Source organism: Amblyomma mixtum, chromosome 5, assembly GCF_055824585.1.
Source record: "Amblyomma mixtum isolate Tamu chromosome 5, ASM5582458v1, whole genome shotgun sequence".
Lineage (NCBI taxonomy): Eukaryota > Metazoa > Arthropoda > Arachnida > Ixodida > Ixodidae > Amblyomma > Amblyomma mixtum.
In genome coordinates this window covers 158,562,206-158,587,703 of record NC_143016.1, presented here as the reverse complement: position 1 = coordinate 158,587,703, position 25,498 = coordinate 158,562,206, and the positions used below count along the sequence as shown (strand labels likewise).

Below are 25,498 nucleotides of genomic sequence, written 5' to 3'. Positions count from 1 at the left end.
CGTACAGAGCGCTCAAGAGGTAACTGAAGAGGTTTTAGAATTCGATGAGTTTAAGGCTGCCGAATGTGCGAAACATGCAGGTAAAGCATGCTAAATCGTTTTGCGCTATCATTTGAAATGGTGGCGTAATCGCCGAATAAAGCGGCGTCGGCGTTAAGGCTTCTCTGAAGTGCACAGAAACGGGCAGAGGCCCCGATAATGACGTCATGTACGACGGCATTACGTTTCCAGCGAAGAAACGGTTTTTTCATGGAAGAAAACCGACGCCATCGAAGGTGGTGCACATGATGCTTTGTTGGCGCCATCTGACGACGCACAACCGTATGCAGGCGTGACCAGCAGACATCTGAAATTTCGGCAACAATGACGTCACTGCCGAGTTTGTCCGCACTTCTCCAAGGCAGTGAAGAGAAGTCTAAAAATCGTTGCAGTTTTATGCGAAGCATATTACTAGAGCTACACTACAGCCCGTCGAGCGCGGCGGTGGAGCTACCATCGACCTTTAGCGTGACCACGTGACACCACGTGACAACATGATGTCACAGCAGAGGAGAGATGGGCTGCCGGCTCGCGCGGTCGGCCGTGGCGGTGGAGGCACCACGTCAGAGGCGCGGCGGCTGACCACGTGACAACATGACGTCACAGCAGAGGAGAGACGGGCTGCCGGCTCGCGCGGTCAGCCGCGGCCATGGAGGAAGGAAAGAAATAAGGAGAGGCTCTGACGTCACTTTTTGTGAAGCAACCTTGCAACCGGAAGTTGGCTCGGCTCTCCTCACTATCTCCTTTCTCCACCGAGCTACGGGGCGGAGAACGCGCGCGGCTCGGGTAGCGACGCGTCGCTCGATAGAAACTTCTGAATGTGTGCGTAGTTGCGTTCGCTGCGTCGTCAGAGTGTTTTTGAGACGGCCGTTTTTGAGTCAGAAAGACATTGCGCGCCGCTTATAGCTCAGCTCACCATCCTCCTCGGCCTACCGTACACCCGCCGTGTGGCCTTCGAAACGCAGCACAGCATCACCGAGAGCGGCTTCATGTTTCTGTGCTGTTTAATGAGGTGCGAAAGTTTTCTGATCAAAACAATCAACGCTTCTTCGCGTGTCGAAGCGCGGTTCCAGAGTGCCACCTTTTCGCGAGATTCATTTCAACGCATCGATCGCTCCGCGTAACGACATCAAGCTTGACGAACAAAATATCGAATGAGGGGTTATTTGCTGCATTTAAAAGCAATCTTAGATGCGTGCGTAACGTCACGACGCCAGAGATGTAGACTTTAACACGCAAGGCCGAACACACCGTGCCGAAAGCTCGTCCACCACCACCGAGAAACACTCGGGCCCCTAGCAACAACGACGCTAACGACGCCGTACGCCGTTGCTAGTGGCCCGAGTTTTCTTAGCAACAACGACAACGTTGCTAGTGGCCCGACTTTTTAAGACTAAATTTTGACGTCACTTCCGCCACATTCTGGTCAATGCATTGGGAATACGAAGGGCCTCTCCTTAGTTTTCCTTCCTCCATGGCCGCGGCGGTGGAGGCTCCACATCAGAGGCGCTGCAGCTGACCACGTGACGCTACAGCAGCGGTGTAAAGCTGAGCTTGCCTCGCTCTCCGGGCACTTACGAGGCGGCCAGGTGTTGGGATGCCGCCTAGAAGCAGGGCTGATTTGAACGAGAAGCGAAAGCTTCAGCGTGGCACAGAGACCGATGAAGAGCGGGATGAACGTCAACCAAGGAAAGCCATGTATTACCAAGCCTAACCATCAATATGCTTCGCATCTGACTAGGCTTAACCTTAGCTAAGCCTCAGCCATTTTTTTTTATCGACGATTACGTCACCATTTTAAGTGTTAGTGCAAAAACACTTCGCATACTTTGTCGAGAAGCTTAATAGATTTGAATTCTTGAATAACCTCGAATTCTCAAAAAACCATTTTATATGTCCGTTGACGCAGGGCGTACAGCCTTTGTCAAAAGTTTCGAACCGGCAGCGGCCATTGCCGGAGCGGGACATGCTGCCAAGCGGAGGCGCTCTTGTCGGTGGCGGATGACGGTAGCGCCCGACGATGAGGCACGTCTCTCTTGCGCCCTCGGACATTAATACCAGGGAGAGCAGGAGAGAGAGAGAGTGACAGACCTCCTCGCTCGGCCTTAATACCGACAAGCGCCATTCCCTAGAAAAGCAAAAGCCAAACGGATGCTGAAACCAGCACACGCCGCCCGTAATATGTGCACTCTGCCACCAACTGAGAGCTGCCACACGTTATATACAAACAAATCCGCGGCTGTGTAACTGGGTTGACCGCGACATTAATTCTCAGTCACCTGAATGAGGTCCTACTTCGCCGTTTTCATAAACACGCAGTCAGCGCAGCTGGTCGAGGTACAGTTATGAGCGCGTATGCTTTGAGTACCCTTTATGCTGCGAATTTATCGTTGTTAGGAAAATGAACGCCCTTCAGTGTAAAGGCGCGGCATCAGGCTCCCAGACGAAGTATTTTTACCTATGCTCTCGCTATCGTAACCGCAGTGTTGGGAGTGCGCTCGGGGTTTTTAATAAAGCCGCTCGGAGGTGCCGAACGAGACGTTTTAGTGGGGCGGGAACACCCTGGCAGCAACCTGCAGTCTGATCATTTTTCGAGTTTCAGAGCTTACAGTCGATTCGCGGTGACTGACCAAAAGGAAGCGCTCGCGGTGAGCGCATTCCATCGTGTTGCACGTTTTTGAGGCCCTTTGTGAAGCCTGCAAGTAAGTCCGGGATCACCCGCATGGCTTAAAACCCCCAAGCCGATTATTTCTGGTCTCCCTTCCCTCCATTCTGCTTCACGTTGGCCTACACGTCCTCCCCTTGGACAACCCCCACTCTATACTCAGGATACTGATCCATGAATTCGGTGAATGCTTTATTCACAACCGTGTCAGTCTTGGTCAGCGGGTGCAGCAAGTTCGACAGCATGCAGACCGGAGGATATAGCGAATGAAGAAGGCTAGAGAAAACACCCTGCTTTCCTGTTCATTTGTCGTGTTTACTACATTTTTTTTTTCGTCAAGTGCGCTCAATTCCTTATTCGTCCCTCGTGAGCACCTAAACAGCAGCGACTGACACGGATTGTTTTCAGCACGCTTATTTAATTTATTGTTTTTTGTTTCTTTCACTCTGCGGGGTGCTTTTAATGAGGCCATATATATGCTCAATCACTAACAGAAGAGCGAAAAGCCTGAAGTTCGCCGCTTGCAATGACGAAGGTATTCGCTTATCTTGCAACGATGTTTCCAATGCAAAGTCGAGAAACCACAGCCGGCTTTGGGAGGTTCCGTTTTCCAGACAAATAAAGCTGCACGAATAACACCGTTCGATATTCGTTGAATCCCAGAATACTTGGAAGAAAACGAACAAGCCTCAAAATCTCGAAAAACAAACACACAGACAAAATAACGTGCGAGCCGATGGAAAGTTCTTCCGGCTCTCTCTTTGGTGTTGCTCAAGGCCAACCTTCAAATTCGCGAATAGATCGGACAGCTTTCGTGCGACAGGCATGATATGAAAGTAGCCAGGAAAAGCCTTTGCCCGATTAAGTAGGGTACCGCGCAGAGAAGCAAAAGCGTTCTTAATTCATACACTGCTGTCAAGCAACCTGGCTTAAGAGGGGGATTCAGTAGAAATTCATGCAATGGCGAAGTGTTAGACAAAAATAAGAAGTACGAGGCTGATAATAAGTAAATGATCAAGAGAAACGCTCAGGGCCTTCTAACGACGACGCGATCACTGACGCACGCAAAAATCCCGGATGAAATGAATTCTGGGCGTGGATGTACTTACTATTACTACGCCTCCACGTTCAAGCCAAACTCCTTGGTGAGAACCGTCCAAAATGTGCTTGAAAAAAGGTAAGAAAAAAAAAAAGACAGAAAGCAAATGTACCAATGCAAGTAGAACACAGAAAACGGGTATTTGCCATTCTTACATTGTTTTGGGGTACGGGAACAAAGCTTAGAGACTCACGATAAGAGCAACACCCCTCCCCCTATCCCAATAGGTCCTTAGTGTGCGTCTAAGAGGAAAGCTTGAGAAAACCGAGTGAGCCAAGAAATGCAAGAAACCCACAGTATCCCCCGCATGCAACATGTGTCCAGATGCTTTTCTTTTCAGGACATTGAGCAAAACATAGGACAACATTCGCCGAAGAGAACAAGTGTCAAAGAAGGGCGCAAAAATACTCGCCCTCCTGTCGCGAGGCTGTGGGAAAAGAGCCGGTCGTAGAGGAACCCTCTCCACAAGCAGCCGCCCTTTAACCTTATATCTTCGAGGAATTTGGAGCCCGGAGAAAGAAAGCACAGGCGCACGTACTGAGAACTAGCCATGCTGAGGCGAGAAAAATAAAAAAGAATAACGCAGTAATTCGCCACTGTTCCTTTCTCCGGCTACAAAAAAACAAGAAACAAAACGAGGCAAAGTAAACAGACACTCGAAAGCAGGTCGCTCAAAGAGCGCCAACGAAAAGGCAGAAAAAGCGGCTCACATAGCGAGGAAGGAGGGCGTACGTTGGAAATGCTTCGGCTTTACAGCATCCAAAGGAGGCGGCGAAAAGCAAGACGGAAAACGCTTCAGCGTTCCCTCCACGCAGCTCGAGATGAAATGTCCAAGAGCAACACGCGGCCGGATTTGAGGACTCCAAGAACAACACAAGGGAAGAAGAGGGGCAGATCGCGGGGGGCGAGAAGCAAGCGAAACAATCACACGCGCCGCGCATCGGGGCCGTGCCTAGTAGCATGTGCGCGCCAGTGCGCACGCACAATCGCTAACGCACGCACGCACAAGCGAAGGGGGGCTCGGGCGTCGGAGCAAGGCGAAGGCCACGTGTCTGCCTTGGACGTTAAAGGGTGGGGGGGCACAGAGTTTTCGAGGGAGATGGTTTTAAAGGGGGCAGCCCCGACAACGAGGTGGCGCCGGCGGCGAGGCTGTACGCATTTTCTTTGTTGCTGCGCGTCTGCCCCTACAACGCATGACCCGACAAGTGAGAGACGCTGAGTGACAGCGGAAATCGCCACGAAATCGCGCCGCTGGCGCGAACCTTCGCAACGGCGGTGCTATCCGCGGAGAAAGGAAGAAAACAAAAAACACGAAAGGTTGCGGAAACGAAACGAGTGACGTAGGGCGCCTACGCCTGATTCCTTCAAAGACGTTCACCGCCCGCAGCGCGCTTGAAACAGCCGAAAAGAGGCTTTTCCCGAGGCGAAAACAGCAAAAAAAAAAAAAGAGAAAAGGAAAAGGAAAACGTGAAGCTGGCGGGTGTTTGCTTTGTGCCGGCGTCGTTGGCGCCTTCGGACACAGCGCGGCGGCTTGGGAAAACACCGAAGCTGCCGCCGCTGGCGCCATCAATCGAATCGCTGTTGATTTGTGGGGCTCCCCTTTTGATACTCGCTGCGTGTTTCCTTCGCTTCCTTACTTCCAGAAGAGCCCTGGCGCTTGATCTTTACTCTGCACAACTGCACGCTTTCACGCCTGATTTGGCAGCGGGAGTATGAGTGGGCGTTTCTAACACAGTGTGTCGCCCATTGAAAGAGGCTGTTTCATCAGCTATATTTAGCTTCGGATTTTCTTTCTTTTATTTTATTTGCCCTGCGCAGGTAATGCGAACATGCACTTCCGCCTTACTTATTCCTCTCTCTTGCCGCTTCTACGAGCTGCTCTGTACTCACTTTGTGCTGTGCGATGTGAGTACGCGTTAAAGGTTCTCAGGCGGTCGAAATTATTCCGGAGCCCTCCACTACAGCACCTCTTCCTCTCTTCTCCTTGCACTCCGACCTTCCTCCCTTCCCTCACGGCGCGGTTGAGGTGTCCAACGGTAACTGCGACACTTACTGCGCCATTTCCTTCCCTGAAGGACGAATATACATTTTTTTTTGACACAGAAGTCGATAAGATCGCAATACGGTATGGGCATAGCTCGCAACCGCTAGCCTTGCTAATGATCACCGATCTCATCGAACACTGAGCTCCAATCTGAGCTCCTCTAAGAGAACACACGAGCGACGAATATGTCCTCTTCAGAAACAAGTCGCTGCTGTCGTGCCGGCGCCCACATTTCGCTGGCGGGCCTGTCTAAACAAGCGCTGCGCGCTCGCCGACGCTCAAAGCAGGCCCAGACTTTCTCGGACAAGTCGCGACATGCAGCGTGACTCATCCCGCCGCCGCGGCGCCGACACGGACCCTTCCTCCTCTCCTCCTCTCCGTCGGTGCGAACCTCTCCGACGCTCGCCGGCTCTCGACCATTGGTCTAATTTGAACGGTGACCAGTGATTGGAGGATTTGAACGGCTGGCTGCCGTAACCGTTACCAGCGGCTATAAAAACGGAGCCGCGCTGAACCCGAGCAGCAGACGGGCAGCAGAAGAGCCATCACGCCGGAGCTACGCTCGCCGCCGGGGCCGCTCTTCTTCTTTGTGCTAGCCCGTGGTGCTCTTGGCCCTCGTATCATGTAAAATCCCTTGTACATACTGTACATAAACGTCCTATTACTCACCGTCGCCTCGACCGTTTCCTGGCTCGGACACCCAGACCCAACAGTGGAGGCAGCGGTGGGATGCCTAAGTCCCAACAGTGGATGGCAGCTGCGGGATCGACCGGCGTCAGCTACCTCGGCGCGGTGAGTGCCTGATGTTTTCCCCTCAATTCGCCAGACTGCTCTAGCACACGTGATTGTAGTTTAGAGTAGGGCGGTGTGTTGCACTGGAGAGAGCTTTGCTGTTTCGAGCCAAGTCGGAGCGCTTTGAAACGAAAGCTGGTGCAGAGGGAGTAAACGAGCCGTTTTGGAAAGAATTACTTGCGCGTGTCGTACTAGTAGTGCTATAGTAGTGAACGGCAAGGGAATTCTAAGAAAAGGGCAAACTACAAGAGGCTATTGTGCGCGATGGAGAACTTCAAAGTGAAGGAACTCATCGGAATTTGTGAAGAGTTGGGCATTGATTTGGGCCCCGCAAAACGAAAGCATGCGATTCTTGAGATCATGCGAAAGGAGAATGTAACGGCTGAGGAAGCCAATGAGGCCTGGGAAGAGATCACAGAACGCCGTGAGCGCGAGGAGGCCGAAAGACGCCGTGAGCGCGAGGAGGCCGAAAGACGCCGTGAGCGCGAGGAGGCCGAAAAACGCCGTGAGCGCGAGGAGGCAGAAAAACAGAGGCAGCTTCAGAATAAACGACGTGCTCGCGCTAATAAACTGATGGACCTGGAGTTTGAAGCACACGAGATCTTTTATGAGAGAGATAGAACATTGTTCGCTCTGCGTAAGACCAACGGTCATCAGCTGAGAGACAGGCCGCAGCCCTTCGTGATCGCCGAAGATATGGCGAAATATCTTGCGGAGTTCGAGCGCGTCTGCGAGAGAAAGCGCGTTGAGCGGAATGGTTGGGCACAGAAGTTGGTAGCCCTGCTTTCCAGCGAAGCGTATGACGTTGTCAAGCGCCTGTTGGACGGCGGCTTGGCGGACTACGATGAGCTGAAAAGCTTCTTACTGGCGAGATATAACGTGTCACCGCTGGACCTTCGCCAAAGGTACCTGCGAGAGAATAGCACTCCATCGTTTAACGATTTCCCGTACCAGTTTAAAGCCGACATTTTAGAGTGGCTCGAAAATGCTGAAGGGTCGGATGATCGTGACACAGAGGTAGAGTGCGTCGCTGTGGAGCAGCACTGCCAGTGCGGCACAGAGGAACGTAGTCCGTACGTGGCAGATGTAACTGCTGCTGTAACAGTGGGAACTGCCCCGCATTCGCCAACTGAGAAAGCCTCTATACGATCGGAAAAGGTAGTCACAGCATCGGACGATGCAGTTACAGAGGTCTCGCCCATTGAAATTGTGGCGGAGTTACCGGAAAGCGAATCTCCTAGCGTGTCGAAAGCAGGAGAAGTTGCCGAACAGGGCAGAGAGGACGTCCGTCTGGACATGAATGAAAACGCCTGCGCCGACGCAAGCGAAGCAGATGAGGTCGGCACACCGTGTTGTGCAGCGCGTTCGGCAGAAATGCAGAAACCCGACACTTACGATCAACGAAAGCAGGCGCATGGAGAGTTTGCGGACGCTGAGTGGTGCGTTAGTGTCTCTGGCGAGGAATGCGAAACGAGTCCCGTGCTTTCGCACTGCTCTGAGCTTTGCGACTTCCCAGAAAGCAGCTGCAGTAGCGGGAACACCGCGACTGAGTGCAGAGCCGACCCTCATCCGAAATTGGCTGAAACGCGTCAGGAGCATGACGAGAGCTGCGTGTCAGCAGTAATGTCAGTAGAAAATACTGGTTCGTCTGCGCCTGAAGAAACTAAGGTGCTGGACGACAGTGGAGAACAGAACGTTCCAGACGACATAGGGGCGGTAGACGTCAGCCCGTCCGAGAAAGATGAGGACGAATGCGCACTCAGTGACGCTGACAAGGAAGAACGCAGCTTTGAGGAACTTAGTGAAGGCGCCAAAGACAGGTCTGATTTAGGTAGCGCACGTGAATCGGCTGAGAATCATAGTGACATTGTCAGAGAACAGGAACCTAGGCGACGAAAGCAGCATGTGCTTCCTCAGGAGAAAATGATAGGAAAGCACGAGAAAGAGAGCTGCAACCGGAAGGAAAGTAACAGCCAGTTCCGAAAAGTGAGCTATCACCACAAGGTGATAGCGAAACAAGAAAAACAGTGCTGCCGTCGAAAGGAGAGGAAAGGCAGGCTCAAGAGAGAGAGCTGTCACCGAAAGACGATGGAAGGCAGGCAAAAGAAAGAGTGGTGGCGCCGAAAGATGAAAGGCAGGCATAAGAAAGACAGGCGCCGCCGAAAAGAGAGAAAGGGCAAACACGCGAAAACGGGTTTCCACCATCGGAAGCGCCAGCGTCGCCGGCAAAATGACTTCAGTAAAGTCAGTCACGTTGTCAGCCCTGAAACTAGCGTCAGAACCAGAGCTAAAGAAATGTGCGAGGCATTACTATCGCGCAAAGCAAAGCGCATAAGTGTGTCGGGGCACATAGGTCTGGGCAGTAGAATAAACTGCAAAAAGAAATCGTGCAAACATTCGCGCGGAAAAGTGCACCAAGGCACCCAACCGAGATCCAAGAGAGCGCTGCCCGGGAGGCGAAAAATTAAGGAGCGGGACAAGTGTGAATCTTGCCGCCAGCACAGAGAGAGCGAGACGCGCAAAGGCACGTGCTCTCATGCGGGCTCTCGCTTTACGCTGCATTCACGGGAGAAACCGCGCTCCCATGGAAGGAAAGCGCGTGTACGGCTCAAAGAGCGAAAGATTGTACGAGGCCGCAGTGACAGGGGCAAGAAAATTGCCAAGAAGAAACCGTCTAAGCGCTCAGCCAAGCACAGTTATCGCGATAGAAAGCCGCGATTCGAAATGACGCCACTTAGTAGGCGTAAAATCAAAAGGCCGTGTAGAGGCGAACTACACACCGAGCGGAAAGGCAAACGGATGCGCGAGAAAATCAAGACTCGTGCAAGGTCTGACTTGCCCCCACGAACAGAGAGAAAGAAAGAACGGTCCCATCGGAAGCGTTGCGCACTCGCTATGGGACGTCGCGACTGGCGCACGAAGCGCAAAGAAAGGGACAAGTTGCCCGTCTATGAAAGCGAATCGCTCTCGTACTGTACCTCCCGTAGAAACTGGAAAGACAAGTACAGAGAGAAAGAAAAGCGCGTATACCGCGAAAGAGGCAGAGACATTAGCTACCGCGGTAGTAGAGAGAGAAAGAAAAGCGCGTCTACCGCGAAAGAGGCAGAGACGTTAGCTACCACGTTAGTAGAGAGAGAGAGAGAAAAGCGCAGCACAGCGAAAGAGGCAGAGTCACTAGTTTCCGCTGTAGCGGGTGTCGTTTAAGGTACGGACACACTGGCGGCAAAACGCGCGCGGCATGCCGCTTGCCGCGAAACCTGCCGCCGCGGCGGGATCGCGTGCCGCGCAGAGGATTGGTCGAGGAGCCATTTTCGGCGGCTTGCCGCGTGCCGCGGAGCGGGTAGAACCAATGAGAGACGTCCGGCTCAGCGCCACCTCTTGGCGACTGCCGAAGTTAACTTCAATCGGCGGCGGCTAGACCCGATCGAGCGCTCCGAGCCAGCCGCGACAAAGAGCTTTCTCCTCGTTGGTGAGCAGCGACTTTGAAAAATGAATGTGAGCCGAGAAAGCATGATGGAGCAGTTTCTGGAGACTGTACGTGCATTCCCGTTTTTATACGACAAAACACACCCGGAATACAAGGATAAGGACGCCAAAATGAACCGGTGGGAGATAATCGGCAGACCATTCCATCTGACTGGTGAGTTGTTTTCATTCTTTATCTGAGCTTCCGCTGAATGTTCACGTCGGGAGGAATGTGCAGGGGTGAGCACACTTGTTTAGAGTGCTCAAGCGGTGTGCTGCGGAGCAAATGTTGTGGAATCTCGGCTTGGTGATATTGCCTGAACGGTTCGCATGTCGTATTAGGCTGCGCTGTACAGCGCCGCTTGAGCGCTCAAACAAGTTGCTCATCTTTTTATTTTGCAACCTTGCTTGGTGATAAACTGTGACATTTCTGCAGGACCGCAAGCAGCCGCAAAATTTAAAAATGTTAAAGATCGCTGGCTTAAAATTGTGTCTGCGTCGGAGGGGGCCCGGAAAAGTGGCGCCGGAGGAGAGGCCGGAAAGGTCCACACGAAGTGGACACTTTTCGACATCGTGGATGGAATTCTCAGGAACACGCCACATTATGCCGAAAGGTAAAAAAAAAAAACACCACTTAGTTGCGCAGCCATCTGCGCGAACTCCAGCCTGGCATTGATAACTTCACTGCTGTCACCCGCCCTACCACTCTTTTTTAGCCGCCTTCTTCGTGTTTAATATCTTTTTACCTGCTTTGACTGCCCAAGCTTCTGTGTTTTTAAGAATGTATTTTCCATTCAGCTGCGCTGGTAGCTTTGCTATTGTTATTGCTTTGCTATTGTTATTATTTTCACATTATTTTCCTGGCGAGAAATCTGCAGGGATTGCATCAAAACACCTCACATTTCACATTTCAGGTCTTCAACAAATGTGCCCCCACAAGAGGACATGTACGCTAAGTCTTGTTTCCATAAGTGTAACTTTAATTTATAAGGCTTCAAATGATTTAACTAGTTACGCTGAAAGCAATTGCATCTGTTCTTTTGTGCAGCTGCATTCAGCAATCTTTGCTGGCATCAAACAGCCCTTCGAGTCCAAGACTGGTGCCCAGGTGTGCACCTCATTGTTTTCTTACCATAACGATTACTGCAGTGAAACAGTTTATGTACAGCATTGCCATTTCATTAACCTGTGCAGCTGTGCCTCAAGCCCGGCTGCTGTGCTTTTCCAAGAAATGTAAGTAAGCTGTCCTAATTGTGGTGTCATCATCCACCAATAGTAGCAACATCCTATGCCTTTAATAATGCAGGTACACTGATAGCCCCAACGACGACTTCACTGATGAAGATGATTTGAGGTGGGTGGGGATTTTCAATTTTCCTAGCTGTGGTGCATCGCAGGTTCCTTATCAATACACCCTTTCCACCAGCCTTTCACGTTTAATAGTGGGTCGCTACTATTTTGCACTGTTATGCTGCACTCCCATAGAAATGGATTAGTTTTATGTGCATACAGATCTTGGCTTAGTTGCTGTCATGACTCGCCGCTGGTCTGTAGTTTCAAGTGAATCATACATTCAACACTGCATTGCAATGTACGAGAAAAATTTTTTCACTGTCTTGAGTTTGGCGCATGATGGCCGAGTTGCCTATGCACCATTAAATCAAACACAAACTTTTCAGTGTCAGATTTAATGACTGCACACCCAAAAACTGCAACAAGGTGTGAAACCAAGCTTTCGGGTACTAGATGAGTGTAATGTGTCTTGTTCGTTTTCATAGCATTGCAAGTAGACAACATGTTTTCTGCATGGCATGAATGGCACAATTTTTATTTTTTCTATAGGCTCCCCAGTACATCAGAAGTTGCGGCATGTTCTGCTGGCTCTTCAGGGTGAGTTGGTGTTCACTTTCTTGTGTCGGGATATGACACGACAACAAACATTTTTTTGAAGCAGGGTCTCAACTCCACAAGCAGGAGCCGCTCCCCCAGATCTAGGGTGAGAAAGCTGTGCACACTTTCTTTTACTGGAAGCAGACATACTTTTACAGTGCATTTCTAGAGTCCTGTCCTGCATTTGGCCTCTCCTGCAGGTCTGCCAAAAGGCGAGCATCGAATGGACCTTCCTCTCGGTACTGGTGTGGTTCACATTTCCTGCAGGATTTGAATGATAATCAGTGATTGCAAGAAAACATTGTGCTGATATATTTATATACAGGACCAAAAGAAGGCAGACCGACAGCTTTGACGAAGCTGTGAAAGATGTTTTGGGGAGCTGCTCGGCCACGCTGCTTGAAAAAAAAAAAAATGAAATGCCGGCCCCAAAAGACGACAGTCAAGAGGCAGCAAATTGGATTGCTGCAAAGCTGAGGATGCTGCCACAAAAAAAAAGATGCGAAGTGACATTCCAGATTCATAAGCTGCTGTATGAAGCAGAAATGGAGCAGTATAATTAAACAAAATGTAAACTGCGAGCAGTCTGAAAATATTTTTCTTTGAAAGCAAGCAATTTCGGCTTTCTTTCGACACGATAGTGTTTGTGCATGCTGACAAGCAGCTTCCTGTTATCGGAAATTACCTGCCGTCCTGCACGGGTCACGACACTTTCCTGCCATGGCACCTGGCCGTCACTCATGAAGTAGGATGCCAGCCTATCCCTTACTTCCAATGCAGTCCTGTAACACAGAAATGCACGAGATGTTCATCCTTTTCCTTCAGCTTATTCTGCCTGTATAACTGATGTCACAGCTTCTAATGGGCGTCTTTTACTCCTTGCCGCAAGCTGTACCCAAACATGCACTAAGCATGTTTTTGCACCGTTACAATTCTTAATGCAAACTCTAATGAGCAACATCTTATGTCATGTTGTGGTAAATGATCAAATTAAATCAAATGTTTTGAAGGTTTCACTGTTTGTTATTGATGAGCTTCAATTGCTTTAATGTAAATGAAGGAGGAAATGCAAACTAATATTGATTTCATGCTGTCTTGGAAATAATAATTACCGAGCAGAGTGGTACCCCTGGTCTGTCCATCCAGGCAGGGCACTACTATCGTTCCTCCATGCCCCATTTGTGACATTACCCTCCCAGTCTCCATGGTCGACAAATCCAGGAGGGTTGTACGTTGTCCTTGAGGACACCGAGTCTTTCATTAGAAAATTGTGGAGCGCCACACATGCCCTTACAATGTTCTCAGTGGTTTCTTCTGACGCTTGAAAGGGTCTCTTCAGTATACGACACCTACTGGCCAGGATACCAAAACTGTTTTCTATGAGCCTCCTCGCACGACTCAGCCGGTAATTAAATACTGCCCTCTTCAAGTACTCACTATACTGGCTGGCCCTGTAGGCATGAAGAGCTAGACAAAAACATAAGGTCAGGGCATTAAATTTACAGCAAACATGCACATACTTAGATGAAAAATGCAATGGCACTAATTTCAAATCAGTGAAATAAGTGGCATTAAAATTACAGCAAACATGCACATACTTAGATGAAAAATGCAATGGCACTAATTTCAAATCACTGAAATAAGTGGCAGCTGTGTGCACCCGTTGAAATCAACCTCAAAAGAAAAAAACTGATGCGACATGTTATGTCTTCTAGGTGCTCTTTTGCCTGTGCGGCCAATTTGAAATACTACATTACTTGATATTATAGGGGTTTTTATTCAATTTTTGCATGCTGTTGTGCTAACCAAATAATACATAGGGCCACCTTTGGCTGCATTTTCAGTATATTATACTTTCAGAAAAATAGGTTAAATATTACTCATGCATTTGCTTGCAATCATGCAATTAAACCATATATGTCACCACTAGATTTTATTACTGCATCATACCATTGCTTTCACACAAAACGCAAGCTAACATGTAAATTAGCAGTAATAAAAGTATATTAATACTCTGATATTGCACTGCATACACAAAATTTAGTCCTCTGAACCATTTTTTTTAATGCAGAAACTAAACCTTTCCTTGTAAGACATGCCATGTACATGCATGCAGGCTAAACTGCATTTGTAAATTTTTTGTAGAAATTGTTTGACCATTTTTACTGCATGCATGCATTGCACAAAACTGTATCTGCTATGGAGAACAGTGGCAGCAGTAGCACAGTACAGCTGCATTGATTTTTCATCTCGGCAATGAGAGAAACATGTCAGCATTAAAAGTAATTAGTGCAACTTGCCACGTCGAGGATAAGGCCGCATGAGGTAAGGCTTCAATGGAAAGGCCTCGTCGCCCACAATCAAGTATGGTATCAGACCCGCTGATCCCACTGTTGCTGCTGGGGGGATACCAAATCGGCGCTCACCCAATATGCGCGTCAACTTTGTCCTTAAGAAAACTCCCCCATCACTTTCTCCCCCGTAGTGGCCAACGTCCACATACAGAAATCTGAAATAAAGCAAGAAGTTTCTGTGTAGCCCATTAGCATCTGATGTAGCACATGACTTTCACCTTGCTCCTCCTGGAGTCACTGCTGCGTTCTATTCTCGTAAAGCCATTTCTGTGCTGCATCATAGTTGGACTAAATATACATGCCACACACGATCAGGACTCAGAGATTAACATCTTGGAATCTGTTGCAATTTGTGCACAATCAATTATGTTCAATGTCAACCTGCGTGAGCAAACCATGGTAATAATACGCCTGTCACGCTATGCCCCTTAATTCGTCATGTAACTTATAGCACTGAACTGTCCTCTTTTCTTTCAGTGCATTCAATGGCACTCTCTTTCAATGGATATAATACACTGTTTTCATGATTCTCAAGAAGAATACACCATTAGCCAGCAGTTTAATAAAAGCTTTGTTTTGCCATGAATGAACCATACCTGTAATGTGCATCGCATGTTGCCATGAGGACTGTGCTGAAGGACTTTTTGTAGTTCAAGTTCCGTGACCCTGAATTTGTAGGGCATTCAATGCTCACATGCTTTCCGTCAATGCATCCAATGCAGTTGGGAAAATTCCACTCTGCAAGCATGTCTGTGGCAATCTGAAAGAGTGTTCGAGAGGCAATATAATATAGACTGTGACAAAAACAATAGCGTAGTAATGCGTAAGGCAACATTCAATTGCCTTATGCGCGTTATGAGATGCAAGAGTTCCACACATTTCAAAAGTCAGTATGTAATGGGCATTGGGAAAGTCAGTAGCGTAACAATTAAGGTAAAGAATTGCAAGCTGGACACTTGTCGACACTATAAACACTCTCCGCAGTAAGAAAACGGGCTATAGTGCACTTACCTTTTTCCATTCTTCTGCTGTTTGTGGAAACCTTACATAGATTGGCTGAAGTATCTCCCATAATGCAGCACAAGTTTCTCTCACGATCATTCCAGCCGTTGATCGTCCTGTCAGGAAGTTGAAGGACAAACTTCTCATTGTGTCGCCGTTTGCGAGAAATCTGAAAAGCGCATTCTCATCACATACTTCTCAAAGGATAAATGGGGAGGAGGGGGGTGGGGCTGAGTTGCATCATCGTGTTCATGCGGTACGTTTTAACACAATACTTTCCGAGGGACTGTTGATCTGGCACTATGACGGGCCAGTGCCCGGTCACGGACTTTCGGACTTACCTTACTGTCATGGCAAGTCGATCGTGTGCGGATATCGACTGCCTGAACGGAGTGTCTTGCCGCTCAATCACAGGCCGAAAACACACGGCACACTACGCGTTCAAAAAGGTTGTAATCACTCACTCTCTGAAGAAGCATTCATCTCGGGCGCGCAGCCGGGGCAGCAAAGCATTCGCTTGCCCCTGAGAGTCTCGGTAGCGCCAGCACGGGTGCACCCAAAACCTTCGCCTACGTGCCGTTTGCATGGGCCGCCGTCGCAACATCAGAGAACACAGAATGACCAAAACGCTCATCGTCGTCAGAACATCGTCGTCTGCATCTGCCATTGCAGAAGTCAACGCGATCAGCGCGGTAGATGACGAGGGACGAATGCGGTCAGCTAGCCGAGCAAGAAAAAAGAGAACGAAGACCGCGAAATCACGCCTATACTCGGCCAGTTCGAGACAAGGCGAGATCTGCGCTCTCACGTGACCCCGCGGCGGCCGCCGCGCGCACAACCAATGTGGCCTCTCTGCCGCGCGGCGTTCTCGCCGCCGGCGGCGTGCCGCGCGCGCTCTGCCGCTAGTGTGTTCGTACCTTTACCGTCCGTTAGAAGCGAGGAAAACGCGAACGTAGACGCACTAAGCCGTGTGTTCTAAGCAAGGCTGGCTTCGCCTCCTCGTGACCTACATTTGTCTCTTCGCGAACAGCTGTTAAGTTCGCTCGTAGATCCGGGAAAAATTAATGTCCTCATTTGTGGCCTCAGCTGAGTGTTCTTCTGGCCGAGTGATCTCAAGAGAGCGAATTTATTTTGCATTCATTTCATTATATGTGTGACATGTGTTCTTGTATCCCACATGTGTCTCTTGTAGAAGAGGGAACAAAAAGGGGACAGAAATATAGCCAGCAGAGTTTTTTTGACTTGAAGTCTGGTGTTTTGACGGGTGACGGAGGGCACTTGCTCGTGTTGGGTGTTGCCTGTTGTCGGTCGGTTCTTGGCAACATGCAGAACGATCAACGACCGATGCTGAGAAGCAAGCTCTTCCGAAGGACCGAGCGAAGCTGATCCAGTCACCTGGGCGACTAAGCTGCGGAGCAGTGATCCTGTCCTGACGAGCGGGACCCGTTCTCGGAAATGAGCCTGGAGCTACCTGCGGCTGAACACCGGACGAGAACTTGGAGGAGCCTGGCGTACGAGGCGCCCCGCATCCGAGCCACGCGGAAGTAGCTCGTCTTCGTGGCGCATTGTCTGGCGGCGGTGGTGCTGTCGTGCCGGCGCCCACATTTCGCTGGCGGGCCTGTCTAAACAAGCGCTGCGCGCTCGCCGACGCTCAAAGCAGGCCCAGACTTTCTCGGACAAGTCGCGACATGCAGCGTGAGTCATCCCGCCGCCGCGGCGCCGACACGGACCCTTCCTCCTCTCCTCCTCTCCGTCGGTGCGAACCTCTCCGACGCTCGCCGGCTCTCGACCATTGGTCTAATTTGAACGGTGACCAGTGATTGGAGGATTTGAACGGCTGGCTGCCGTAACCGTTACCAGCGGCTATAAAAACGGAGCCGCGCTGAACCCGAGCAGCAGACGGGCAGCAGAAGATCCATCACGCCGGAGCTACGCTCGCCGCCGGGGCCGCTCTTCTTCTTTGTGCTAGCCCGTGGTGCTCTTGGCCCTCGTATCATGTAAAATCCCTTGTACATACTGTACATAAACGTCCTATTACTCACCGTCGCCTCGACCGTTTCCTGGCTCGGACACCCAGACCCAACAGTGGAGGCAGCGGTGGGATGCCCCAGTCCCAACACTGCCGTTGAAAGCGATATGTTTCTTGTCCGTAGCGTTCAGCCCGTAGCGCCGAAAGTGACGAGTTTACGTGCGGTTGCTGACGCAGAAGCCATTAGTGACTGTCACTACCTGATCGTGCTGGTCTTGCTGTCAGGGGTACTTACTTGTATAAATCTTATCACATAGAATTCGTGAACAATGCATGGTTCAGTGGTATATTATTGTTTAAGTATTTATGAACCTTTACTCTTCGCAGCAGCTCATGTTAGTTTCTAGGCTTTGAGTCTGCTTCGAAAATTTTTTGATGCACAGAAGGTGGCGGCAAACATTCGGTGGGAGCGCGTTCAGTTCCATCATCCACCGAGTGACCAACCAGACGACAGACTTACCGACCAACTGCGCGAACGACAGAGCGGCCAGGCGACCAACCGGCCAACCTACTGACCGAACAACCGGCCGATCGACCGACCTGCCAATTGAGCAATCACCGTGGACTGAACACGTCGATGTTTCTCGCGTTTAAGTATATGCGGCAGAAAGAGCACTTAATTGTAGAAAGGAACCAACCGAGGTCTAACTATTCAGAACTTTTCTCCGGATATTCGACTGAGTGACAGGGCAAGGAGAACAGCGCAGAGCTGGGCGAGTAGTCACAGATTAATGCTGCTTAACAGCACTACGGAAGTTGAATCCATCTAGTGTGAGCTTTTTGTTAATAAACAGTCTATTACAGTATACTTTATCGGTATTTTTTACTGTCCATCTGGTTCATCCGTTGAAATCTTGCACACTCTTAATGATTACTTGAACACCCAAGCATTCAGTCTGTCTAATCCAATTTCGATGGATGACTTCAATGCTCCAGGCATCCACTGGCCGCCGCTTTCTTTCTATGGTCGGGAATTTTGCATATGTCTTGAACCGGTAAACCTTTCATTGTTCTTTGGTCTTATACAAAGAGTCGACGGTGCTACGAAAGGTGACTCACGACTTGACTTGGTTCTCGCGAAATCGAATATTTATCAGTACGGTTTCGAATACGAAATTGTGGATGCAATCCCGGCGATGATTTTTTCTTTTACCTGTCCTGTTTTTGTACCACTTTTCACCGTCACTACGTTTTTTGACATCGCCATCACACCGACAGACTTGATGACGCTTTTGAATCATTTCTCACACACTAATCAAATCGACGAATTAGTCAGCTACTTTGAAAATGTGTCAATAAGTGTCTACTGTGCTTTGTTCGGCTAAAAACAAATAAAAAGTATCAGCGTCCCTTGGATGACCCGTCACATATTGCATGCATTGAGCCGTGTCGACGGATTAGGCGCTCAAAGCGTTTATCTGATCCCAGGAACTTAGAATGATAAATAACTCAGCTAAAGAGAAATTTCTCAATCTACAGCTGAGAAGTCTTTTTATATGCAATCCCCGAAAATTCTGGCGCTCGGTCTTACCAACAGAGCCTGTATCTCCGTCTGTAATCGTCAGTAATGAAACAACCAATCACCCGTTAAAAATAGCTAATATTTTTAATCCCTTTTTTAAATCTGTATTTTCGTCTCACACAGATGGAGTTCCAGACTTTGTCCTTCACAATGCAGCAACTTCGATTACTGACATTACGATTAGTGAGCGTGGTGTATGTAATCTTATACTGATGACCATACAAAAATGATGATATGATGATATACAAAAAATCAACCGGCCCTGATGGTGTACCCAGTTCGTCTCTCGTTCGTTACTTGATGCGGATTTCCTCGATATCTAACCGTCATCTTTCGCAAGTCGCTCAACACTGGCACAGTACCATGATCTTGGAAGCTGGCCAGGATACTTCCTTCACTCAAGTCGTATAACAAATAACTCTTAACTAACTACAGATCTATTTCATTAGCATATTGTTCATGTAAGACGTTCGAACACAATGCACAAGCATATCACAGAATTTTCGGAATCCAATAACATGCTTTCTAATTTTCATCACGACTCTAGAAAAGGTTTTAGCACAATAGCACAATAGCACAATTAGTTGGATTTGCACACATTTTCTGCATCCTAGATTTCGGTGTCCAGGTGGTCGCCATATTTATAAATTTTTCTAATGCTTTCGACATTGTACTAAACTCTAATCTCCTATGCAAACTTAACGCCATTTTGAAACGACCTCACTTGGTTGGTTGGATACCTAGTTTTCATTCAGGCCGGTCAGGAGGGAAAATGTGCAGTTAACCGAAATCCAATCAATAATTGCTGGTTCTAGAAAGTGTCAGGAGTGAATACAGGTGCATTAATTGTGAATAAAGGTGACCTAATTATGAATTAAGGTGAATTAATGGTACTTTAAGATGAATTAAGGGTGAATCAAAGTGAACTAAGTATGAATTAATTGAGAATTAATTTTGAATTAAAATGAATTAACTGTGAATGAAGTGGGTGATTAAGGAAGCAATTAAAAACAAAACAGCAACTTGAAGTGAGGAGGCGTCATTGCTTTCGCATTACTCCGATGCGGGTTACCGCAGTGGTCTCGAATTTTTCGATGATTACAATATCACTTCAAATGGTGGGAGAAAAATTCAAATGGTTCGATCCGGATGAACCTGGTAAGACGAGCGAAAGCTCGGCTACGCCTGGTTAAGCTAGGATAGACATTTTGATTAATTCATATACATACATTCCTCCCTGAGGCCATTATTATAGGTTACACAAGAAGTGACGTCAACGAACAAAACAATGGTACATGACGTCAAACAAAACTGAAAAAATACTGCAATACAACAATAGGCATTGTGAAAGCTAAGCAGAGGTAAAAACAAACTAGTTAACACATATTAGGCGGGTACAAAAAAAAGATAGAAAAGGAACAACACCAGTATAGTATTGACTTACACCGGATCCCGTGGCTGCCGCCTGAGTAAAATTGCTGAAGTGTCGTCAATGGCTGCAACAATAGTTCCAGGCAGCCTGTTCCATTGTTTTTTCGTGCGTGGCAAAAAGGGCGATTGACTTACTGATGTGCGGCAACCTACCTCGCGTATTATGCAAAAATGACTTTTCAGACGTGTCCCGTATATCCTAAAGTTTATAATGTTGGCCAATCAATATGCCCGTTTATCAGTACTCTCAGAAGGAAAATAAAAAAGATATTGTTACCAGTGAACTCGTTACCGTATCAGTGGACTCGACTCGTGCAAGAATCGTGAACGACGAAGTGGCGGTGCACTGGACGACGACAACGCTGACAGTGGGAAGCTGGCTCCTTGGAATCTGAGCCTAGTGCTGGCCATCGCAGCGAAGTCATCAATACACATCCCGTAACATCCGTGTAACATCTCTTGGCGAAGGTGCGGGGTAACAATATATAAAAGAGTGAAGGAGCTAGGGCCAGCAGAGCTTTTTCTGGCTTAAAGCCAATAGAAGGAGCTAAACGCTGAAAAATAAAAAGCTTTCATAATGCCCTGCACAATGACAACAACCACCTGGTTAGCCTCCCGGTTCCGTTGAGTCCACTGCCGAAAGCAGCACGCACACTCTAAACACGATTATGCTTACATGGGAGTAAAAAGCCTGCTCTCCCTTGGTTTGCAGTCGAAATGTATTGTGAAATAAATAAATAAAAGAAAGAAATTGTAGACAAGAGTCATAGGCTGCATACATTTCTCGGTTGTAAACCGCTCCACAATAGTTACTAGCGTATCTGAGGGTGCGCTGAATTGAACAATCAGAATATATATGCATTCACTACATGTTGAAAAATTTCGGACAAAAGTTTTCAAAATTGGAAAATCGTAAGATACTTTTGCGGAAATATTGAAGGTAATGTAATGGTCCATTGCTCTGATATGTAGCAATATCATTCTTTTAAAGTGTTTCCATTGGTCTCGTTGAACAGCTACGACTGCCATAGAAAACCAATAGGGAACGCTTTTGACGATGGCAATAACGTTAATAGAAAAAAATATCCAAGACTGTCGTAGGATGCTCAGCGGATACATTGACTGTTATAGTGAAATCTTACATTACATGAAAAAACTTGCGTTCATAAAAGGTTTCAAAGTCAAAAATGCTTTGTTCAGAATTGTTTGTTATCTTCTGCACTCTAGATAAATGTTGCTTATCTGATGCAGCAGTTCAGCAGACAACTCTGTAAAAGCTTCCCCCCCCCCCCCCCGGCACCGGAAGTAGGCCTGTAGAATGCCAGGATATGAATAGAGACACTTCTATACATATCCTTCACTTCCCTTAGGTCATTACCATAATGGGTGCCACTGACATTAAGGGAGTACGTGCGGGATCCATGATGGATGGAGGGAAAGACTTCTCGAGCGTCCGCACTGCGCGCATCGCTGAATTCTCCACCCCTCCGTCCCTCGGTTTATTGTGCCACGATGTTGCGAGCCACCGGTCGAAAGAGAACCGCAAAGCTATGCCGACGTAACTGGGTTTCAAGTTCCTCGCAAACGACACCGAAGAATAAAAATTACGGAGTGCGCTTTAGACTACGTGCTTTGAATTCAAAAGCAGTTTTTTTTGTTTGCCTTTTATTGATTTATTTTTATCCATTTTTTATGTTTTTTCTCTCCCTTCCAATGACACACCTATTGGTCGGAAGGCAATGCGTGTTCTGAGTTCATATTTGTTCGCCAAGAAGCAACGCGGTTTTGACGCCTGTGGGTCGCGTGCTCGCCTAACTGTCTGGATGGCCTGGGTGCAATTCCCCGGAAAACTTGGAGGCAAATTTTATTGTTCTTTGATACCACGGTGACGTCATCTGGGATTTTTCGTGACCACTTTATGTTACATGTCGCCGAGTATCGTTGCCATTATCCGTGTAATGCTTTGCGTTAAAGGGGTGAAAGAAAAAGCACAGTGTGTAAATCCGCCCGTGTTGCTTCGGTCTGCGCGGATGCGGTGCGCATGCGTGATACGTGAAGGTGACCGAGAGATATCGTAGGGATTTTCCTTTTTGATCTGTTTGCGTATATCGCGATCAAATTTTTCTGTATCGTTCTTCTCTTCTGGAACCACAGAGGTAAAGAGGCGTACCTCATTCAGTGTCCACTTTCTTTTTCCGACTTTTCTCTACCGCGGGCTTGTCCACATCTTCTCAACCGGAGCCGAGTATATGCATAGCTATTCCATCTCTCTTCATGCTTCCATACGTCGCAGTATTCTGCCCCGGTAACCGTAGCGAACCTAGCGTTGTACCGGGATAACCTGCCCGCCATTTTTAGTCACACGCGCACTCAGTCTCCCGACGTGGAACCACAACCCTGCGCCCACGGATGCCTCGCCGAAACCATGCTCCTTTCTTTTCCAACAAGCGCCGAGGGATACTTAAATCCAGAGGTGAAGAAGAACAAAAGAAGGAAAAGAAAAGAAAAGGGTACACTGCGCAAAGAATTCAAGGAATCTCCGCAATCCTGAAACATCCCCAAAAAGAGCAAAAAGTTGTGCGCGAAAAGAAAGGGGGGGGGGGGGGGGGTGGAACAAGAATGGAATCCTCCCCCGGCTACACTCCAGACCGCGAGAAATGAAGAATAACAAGGCGCCAGCAGTAGCAGCAAGATAAAGGGTGCGGTGGGGAGAGGAGGTGGGCACCCCATTCGGTGAGATTGGCCGTATCGCGGTCCGAAATAACAGGCGCCCTTCCGAAGCGCGTCTTCGCTCGCCCCTGCAGACGCACGCCGGGGAAGCAATCTGCGTCGTCTCGAAATGATGGGAAAATGAGAAGAAAAATACGGCCGCGGAGGCACCGAAGGGCGGAGAGAGACAGAGAGAGGGAAGGGGCCGCTCTTCTCTCGAGTTTCGGTGAGCGATCGAGTTTCCGCGGAGAGCGACGGCGGTGTTGGCAGCTATTATTTCGGTGCTGCCCGCAAGCTCCTTCGTGTATGGATTTTTCGGGAAACACGCGCTCGGCCCGGCCGCGAAGCGAGACCCGTGTATTTCTTCTTTATCCTCCCCCCTCTCCATCTTTTTACTACTTTTGTTCCACAAACGAGCGAAGGATGCGTTTTCATCCTCTGGCCCCTTAACCGAGTGCGAGACATAAGGTGCAGGTCGTCGAGGCGCTGAACCCAGCCCCGACACATTACGGCTGCCTCCTCACTCATGACTGTGTGGGAAGTGTCCCATTTAACATGCGGCTAGGAACCAGAGAACAATAACAACAACAAAAAACTGAGACGCTAACTAATTACGGTAATAAAACTGAAGTCCTCTTGCTGATGGTATAGTTCAGTCACTTCATGATACTGTATTGTGTTAATAAGTAAAAAAAATATAAACTAAAAGCGTGTACAATGCCCAGTTTCTGGCTTCGTAGCCTTGCTTTTCTAGCTGTGATGCAATTCGCTCGAGATAGCTGTACTTAGGACTACAGCGCACCATCAACACGGACAAGATAAGAAAAGAACGCAAAGACAGGCGCGGACAACCAACTGCGCTTATCCCTCACCCTGGCTTATTAGGCACCAAGCTCGTGAAAACACAAGGAAAGAAAAACAGTTCCCACACATATAGCACAATTAATCCACCCTTCTCCTTCATCCCTGCAATAATTAAAGTTGTCATTGTCGTTCAGAAACAGACGCTCTTTTTGCTCTGGCGTTCGGAACCCTTGCGATACATCAATCCGGGAGCTCTGAAATGGCATGAGCTTCTTTTACAACCCTTGTGGTGGTGCCCCGGCACTTACTCAGAACAGTTGTTCTTTCGAAATTAAATGCAGTTGTTAGCGCCTGTATTTGCATCCTTTTCTTGTCTTGTCCGTTTTGCTACTGCGCTGTAGCGTCAAGTATGCATGCACAACGAAGTAGCCAGCCATTACGTATTAAGCGAGATATATGTGCGGGCTTGTGACCCTACCATCCTCACGGCGACCGAGGTGCATGATAACTCGGTCGCTGCCAACTGCCACAAAGCACGTTGCTCTCGCTATGAATGAAGCACGTGAAATGTCGGATAACCGTGCTTATAACGCCTCCGAACTTGGATGACAACTCATGTCCTGCGGAACGCTCGGCAGTTTCTGGCAACACCATCAAGCGCGGACCAAGGACCTGTCACTGCGAAGTGGATTCCTGGTCATTCAGGGATCGCCGGAAATTAGCTGTGCAATCAGATCGCCCGCGACTTACAGAAACGGGCTCCGGTTATACCCTGGGTCAGCCCACCAAGAAGTGACGATACATACGCTCTCAAAAGCACCCTGAAAGAATTCTACGCACAGCTTAGGGAAAATTTCACTTGTATTCCGGCGCCCCACCCCAATCTCACAATCCCTTAAACCCGATGTACTTCGCAAAATTCATGCAAATTTCCTCGTCATCCCGGCGTGACTTTTCCTTTACTATATGCGAGCTGGCCCCTCATGCCCATACTGCCCGTCCCGGTACGCAGATCCTGAACATGGCCCTCTCTGCACCACCGCCATAGAATCCCCCCCCCCCCCCCCCCCCCCCCTGCCTCTTGGCGTACCTTGATAGTGTCTTCTTCACCAGAGGACAAACTGACCTCAATACATCAGGTCGCCGACGATATGGGTACTCATTACTACTATTATTAACAAAGTTCTTTATTACTACCAAGCGCGGGACGCTCAAGGAAAGCGCGACACGTTAAGCAAAAACATTGCATATAACGGAAACGTTCACACGTTCATCCACAACTCGGATTTCGCACGCATTGTTCAGATATCGGAAAATACTTCGACAAAAACCTGTGTGTGACAAGATTGCGTCTCCAATTAGTTCTATTTTTTATCCTAAGCAATTTTACTTACTCATTTCTTATTTATTGATTTCTTCAAAGGCCGCGTTGACGACCTCGATGACATTCGCGAAGCACACAAACACCATTGGCCCTCAAAACGTTGCACGTCAAAACACGTTAGAGCGTTACTAACATATAATATGAATAAATTGTTTTCAATCCAAATGAGTTGTTGCGTGACTTGTTCTCTAGTTAACTTCTTCCTCATTCTATGTTTCTCCCTCGTCATTGCTGCAATGCAACTGTCTGTGTGCTCATCCTTGTGAACC

The 25,498-nt window shown here is 48.5% G+C and overlaps 1 protein-coding gene across 1 annotated transcript; it reads left to right on the top strand.

Moving 5' to 3' along the window:
- Positions 1-9,943: 9,943 nt before the first annotated feature.
- On the top strand, positions 9,944-12,104 carry LOC149344281 (uncharacterized). Its single transcript, XM_089546232.1, has 8 exons — positions 9,944-10,279; positions 10,541-10,718; positions 11,019-11,051; positions 11,153-11,212; positions 11,299-11,337; positions 11,411-11,458; positions 11,947-11,994; positions 12,059-12,104. The coding sequence occupies exons 1-8, from the start codon at positions 10,129-10,131 to the stop codon at positions 12,102-12,104; spliced, it is 603 nt and encodes a 200-aa protein (XP_089402358.1). The 5' UTR covers positions 9,944-10,128.
- Positions 12,105-25,498: the final 13,394 nt, after the last annotated feature.

Excerpts from the sequence above, each read along its gene's own strand:
- LOC149344281 (XM_089546232.1), top strand. The coding sequence starts at position 10,129 with ATGAATGTGAGCCGAGAAAGCATGATGGAGCAGTTTCTGGAGACTGTA. Across the intron at positions 11,459-11,946 it reads ACTGATGAAGATGATTTGAG|GCTCCCCAGTACATCAGAAG; the intron begins GTGGGTGGGGAT and ends TTTTTTCTATAG. Across the intron at positions 11,995-12,058 it reads TGTTCTGCTGGCTCTTCAGG|GGTCTCAACTCCACAAGCAG; the intron begins GTGAGTTGGTGT and ends TTTTTGAAGCAG.